General features: G+C 41.8%; 1 protein-coding gene across 1 annotated transcript; it reads right to left on the bottom strand.

Moving 5' to 3' along the window:
• Positions 1-619: 619 nt before the first annotated feature.
• On the bottom strand, positions 620-3,742 carry RAG1 (recombination activating 1). Its single transcript, XM_058025744.1, has one exon. It carries the CDS (start codon positions 3,740-3,742, stop codon positions 620-622), a length of 3,123 nt encoding a protein of 1,040 aa, XP_057881727.1.
• Positions 3,743-6,007: the final 2,265 nt, after the last annotated feature.

Below are 6,007 nucleotides of genomic sequence, written 5' to 3' on the forward strand. Positions count from 1 at the left end.
TTAGCATGATGATACCATCATCTGCTCCTAAGCAGTACTACAATATATATGTTAAATAATAATATTTCTAGAGTATGTGACATCAAAGTTTGCATTTTAGTAAGTATTTTCTACAAAAATAACTGAACTTTATCCAAAACAATTATCCAACTGTCTCACTGATGAATCTTTACTTATAAAACCCAAAGAACCATCAAGAAAATAATCAAGCCCTCTTAAAAAGTAAACAGCAAAATATTCAACAGGATGCAAACAAACAGCAATGCTCCTTTGCAGCAACTGTCACAACTTTCCACAATCATATTCCCTCCCAGCTAAAACTTGCTATAAAACCTTGTTAACTTTGATTTTGTCCCTTGGAAACAATATGACCAGAACAAAACAAAGACCCTTCTTTGTGACTTTTTTCTGCTTTCATTTCATATAACAACTGGTAAATGCACCAGTGCATTGCCTCTAGGAGATGCTCAACACACACATTTTATTAATAGAACTCCTCTCAGCACCTTAAGAGGGAGTGTAAATATCAGACTTCTCTGTACCTCTGCAGGTTCAAAGAAGAATCTGATTCCTTGCAGGGAGACACCATCACAAACCCAACACCAAAGGTGCTGTACATTTAGAATTCTGCTGAATCATTGTTTTCCAACACCTCCAGTGGCAAAGAATCACCTAAACTACCCTCTGAATCAATGGTGAAGTTCTGGCTTTTTAATGTTTTATGAGCATTCATGAACTTCTGGAGGTACTTGGAGGTATATAGCCAGTGGTGCTTCAAGACATCCTCCATCTCATAGACCTTGGACTGCCTGGCATTCATTTTTCGGAACCTCCTAAACAGTTTGTTTCCAGACTCATTTCCTTCACTTGCCCAGGCCCCAATGGACCCATCTCTTTCAATGATTTCAGGAACATGAGCAAGCGTTTTGTGGAAATAATTTGTAATCTTGCCCTCATATCTGTACTTGAACTTTGTAGATAAGAGCTCTGCAAAACGCTGTGAATTGAAGCTATACTGGCACAGCAGTTCTGGGCACTCCTTGGCAGGGCATGAGGATCGCCACACTGGCTTCATCTTCAGATAAAGGTCCATTAGTTCTTTTAGAGCTTCATGCCTTTCCTCACACTTAATTAATTCACATACTGCCTCTACGGTCTCTTTGGACATGAGCTTTCTAGCAAAATTTCCACTCATCTTCAGCATGGGCTTCAAGTTCATCTTCTTCCTGAGGTGTTTGTCAAGAGTCAACTGCCACCTCTTCCTCTCCTCTTTAGACACATCAGGATTCTTGTAAAGTTCACCAATCTCCATCTGGAAGATCCTGTAGAATTCTGTTGCATTGCCAATGTCGCAGTGCAATGCATCTATGGAGGGAACAGTCTCAATAAAAGGTTTGGCTGAAACACCCTTCACTCTGTCACGGAGCTCATCTACAGACTCATGATAGGGGTTGGACCTCCATATTTCGTATCGCTCCAGATTTTCAGCATGGCTCCTGGTTATGGAGTGGAAGACCAGATTCTGGGATGCCTCCAGGCGTGTTGCATCACACAGGGTACAAATATAAGTGGAACCTGAGGCCTCCAGCCCTTCCACTTCCCTCAAGAGTTTCTCATCATATCCTGTACCCCTAAAGACAAATCTAAATGTTCTCAGAATGCCTCCCATTTCAAGCAGCAGTTCACTGTTTTTCATAGCCTCTCTTTCTGCTATGAGGGGGCTCAGGATTGCTGTCAGGGTTTCATGATCTGATTCATCAGCCAGCATAAGGCACAAGGGCTTACAGCACAACTCTGAATTGGGCTTTACTTCCTCAAAGATCCTCTTGCTTTCATTCCCATGTGCTATAGAAATGTTCATGACTGTGAAGGAAAAGCGAACAGCCTTCTCTGGGACAGCAGGCCCACTTCCATGCTTCTCACTGACATCTCCCATTCCATCACAGGACTCTTTTACTACCACAGTGAAGGGGCCATTCAAATAGTCATCCAGGTTTTTTGCTTTCATGCCTTCCAAGATCTCCTCCTCCATGTCCTTTAAGGCACAAACCAAGGCCGCATCATATCGGAATCTCTTTGCAATTGTATCTACTGGGTAATCATCAATTGAGAGTGGCAGTCCTGATAGTCCATCTATAATTCCCACTTCTGTGTTAGTGGATACATTTTTCAGGGGAGGTTTCCATTCAAATGGGTGATAACCCGGTAGGAGGGCTTTCTCAGCAGTGCGAAGAGCGTGCAAAGGCTGGAAGATCTGCCTCCCAGTGACAGCTTTTACTGTTCTGTACATTTTATGATACTGACTACAGCTGAGAAACGTGTTGATTCGGATGGCCAGACAGACAGCAGGATGAAGTCCAGATCCCCTCCCTTGCATTATAGCCTCCAGTTCATCTGCTTGTTTGTGCTCATTTTTTGCTCTCAGAGCTAGCAGGAACAAAGTCATGCATACAGCCTTTATATCACCACCCTCTTCTTTCTCAGCAAAAGCCTTGACTTGACGTTTCAGCTCCCTCAGACGATGTTTCTGAGCTCTCCTCGTCAAAGACAGGAGGTGCTGCCTCGGTCGGCCACCTTTATTGATGTAGCTATAGAGCTCTCCTTCTTTCATCTCCTTGTGGCCAGAAAGGTGTTGGCCATATTTTCCATGCGAGATCTCTTCATCACATTCCTTTACAGGGCATCTTATACTCAGATTATCAAGGATGTTCAGGAAGGATTTCACTGGTGTTACCAGATCAGTAGGAAAGCAAGGATACCAGCAGGAGGGGCAATAGCTGCCCATAACCCTGATACATTTAAGGATGCAAGTTCTGCAAAACAAGTGCCTGCACGTTGTTTCCACTGGATCTGCCAAAATATGATCACAAATCTGGCAAGAAATTGATTTAATGAAATCTACTGGGTAATCAATTACAAGCAGCTTGGTGCTGAGATGTACATCCTTGCAATTGACAATCTCTTTCATTAAATTTTTGTTGTTTATCTGTGCTTGTTTGAGATGTTGGTTCTTTACACCTCTGTTTAGCTGAGCACGTTCCCCAGTGGTTTTGACACGTTTGCCACGTTGCACGCTTGGGGGCTGGCTTTTTCTCTTGACTCCTCGTCTGGTAGTGTGGCAGACATCACAGTTTGGGGAATGGGGTTGCCACTCCATTGTGCTGTTCCTAGGAAAATACACTTCACATAGAGTATTACTGAATTTTCTATGTATAATACTCCAACAGTTGTGACAAAATCGAGTGGGATGGATAGTGTCAACATCCCCTCGCACATCAATCTTGAAAACCTTAGCAATAAGATCTGGCCAAGAGGTTGCTGTTTTTTCTTTCTTTCTCAGAAGCCAAAGAGTTTCATCATCCACTGGCCCATGCACTGGGTAAGTTCTCTTGGAACAATCAGTTTTAAATGAAACCCCACAGATGCGGCAGAGTTGCTTCAGATTGTTCTGATGAACTCTATTGTCTTGTGTTTCCATGGCATGGGCATCTTCCTCAAGTCCCTGCCTATTGCCCATTAACTCCATCTTTTCTCCTCTTGGCACTGCTTCATCTTCATGCAGGATGATTTCTTTGTTTGAAGAAACAGCCTCTTCTGCCTGATCTTTGTGTATGTGCTGGCTGTCATCAGAGGCTGGTTTTTCAAATGATCGCAATTTAAAGAGCTTGAATTTCCATTCAGAAAATTTTGTATATGTATGCCGAAGTTCTTCAGGTAGGTCCATTTGTGATGCTACTGACATCTGCAGTCTCACAGAAACCAGGTCACCTGAGAAATAGAAATATGTAAGTTAGCTTAATTTCCAAATTAAAAGACTGTCCACTCAATATATGAGATGAATTCCCAAATTTATTTTGACTTGGATCCTGAGGCATCACATGTCTATTTGCTCACCTGTGCACCTTACATGAAGTAGTAAACATCTAAATCTGCCCCTTCCTTCTTTTGCTTGATGGAGCTTACCATAAGTAAAGCTACTATAGACAACAGCATTACATTCTAAAAGTTGGTGATTCTTTTAATGTGAAACTGGACTCAACTGATGTCTGAAAGGTAGAATTTTGTGTGTTCATGCTAGGTTATCTAAATCAGCAAACCCACTGCTCTCATGTTCCTTTTTATTTCTGAATCTGGTCAGAATTGTTTCATACACAGCATTCCACATGGGCAGAGTAGCACATACCACTCAGTCCCAGCCTAGACTTTATTCAGGCCTCAGTTTTGTAAGGTACTTTAGCGTGTGCTTAATGAGTAGTTCCATTAAAGCAGGAGGACTGTGTTCTCTGTTGATGCAAAGCACTACAGTTCCCTGAACTCCAAAGGGGATACAGCAATGCATACTGGCTTCAGATTTGATCCTGGGAGAATATTTATACATTGTATATTAGTCATTTATTTAAGTACCTTGCTGAGATCTCTTTGTAAGGGTTACTGGTACTGGAAATCTGAAAAATGTCTGTGTAAATTTGACCCTAATTTTAGCTTTCATAGAGGTGCAGCCAAAAGTAATATCAATGTGGTTTCCATGGAAATATGGCGTGTATAAAAATAAATACAAGACTTTCACCTCAAACACAGAAACTTTTTGCTACTGCATCAGACCCAGAAAATAAAATAGTATAGAAACAACAGGAGTGAGTAACCTGTTTTTCATTACCTGGCTATGAGAAGTGCACAAGGTAAATAAACAGTATAGAGAAAATTCAGTTATGTTTTCTGACCTATTTTGGTTTTACTCTCTGCTTGGTGTGAGTACTAAAAATGCGGAAGACTGTACCTTAAGACAATGCACTAGAACTAGAAATTACATAGCTGTGATTTCTTTTATTGATCTTATCACCACTTAGTAATCCACATAACTTGCTAGAAATCTCAGTTTGGTGTCTTTTCAGAGGCTGTCCTTCATTAGGTAATACATCCAAGTCATGGTTCAAAGTGATGATGCCCAGTGTTTCTGGGATTATTTCATCTATAACCTTTCAATAAAGTCTCATTTCAGTACAGCCCTTCACAGTCTGTTGGGAAAGGACTGTATGCATTAATTAAGTTCCACATCCAGAATAACAAACCAGTCTTATTATCTCCTTCCCGAAGAGCTGAGTTTTACTTTAAAATCATTCATTAGGCTTGGCAACTAAAGTTTAGGTTTGTTTTCATCCCAGCTTCTCTTCGCTCCATCCCACCGAGAGCAAGCTGCCCATACCACTGTCCCCATCTGCCCACATTGCTCTGTCCAGCTGCTGCACTCCTAAATATCTGTCTGCACTGCAGTCCCCTGCTGCCCATTGCTGATCCAGCCTGGCAAGGAGCATGCTTGTATTCTGCTGTTCACAGATCTGTGAGGCACAGCTGTGCACAGATGTATCCAGAGCATTACTACTGTTTCACTCTCTTGTCTGCATCTTGTGACAGACTTGGTGAAATTTATGCACTGAGCAGTAACCCATTTCCCCTGAATAGTTCTGTGTTCCTGCCACCTGCAGAGTAATTGAATACCTAGTTGCCCTATACTGCCCACAGATCGTTCTCTTCTACATAACACCCTATGCAATTTTGTGCAATTTCACTATCACCAGCAGCACTTTCAGAATCTCTTAAACCATGAGTAATGCCCCTTCAGGATGACATCAAAGTCATTGTAAAGAAACAGCTAGCACAGCGCACATTTAATGCAAAATATTTAATACTTTCTCTGCTCTTCTGACCCTTTGAGTAAGTGCCGCTGCAGTGTCATACTCATCTCCAAAGCCATGACCTGACTCTTGCTACTAATCACCAGCTCAAATTAATGTGACAGGGTTTACCCATGCTAAAGGAAAGTTCAAGCAGTTTTTTTCTTTTCCTCTTTCATTGAACATGTCCTGGAAGAAATGAATGACAAAGATGCCCTCTCAGGTTACCAGACCTTCACCTTCTGCAGTGGTTAATTGTTGCCAACAGACTACTCATCAAATGCTTTTGAATTGTCTAGCTCCCAGGCAGTGGAGATTACAGCAGCTCTCTTAGG

This window comes from Melospiza georgiana, chromosome 6, assembly GCF_028018845.1.
Source record: "Melospiza georgiana isolate bMelGeo1 chromosome 6, bMelGeo1.pri, whole genome shotgun sequence".
Lineage (NCBI taxonomy): Eukaryota > Metazoa > Chordata > Aves > Passeriformes > Passerellidae > Melospiza > Melospiza georgiana.

Excerpts from the sequence above, each read along its gene's own strand:
- RAG1 (XM_058025744.1), bottom strand. The coding sequence starts at position 3,742 with ATGTCAGTAGCATCACAAATGGACCTACCTGAAGAACTTCGGCATACA.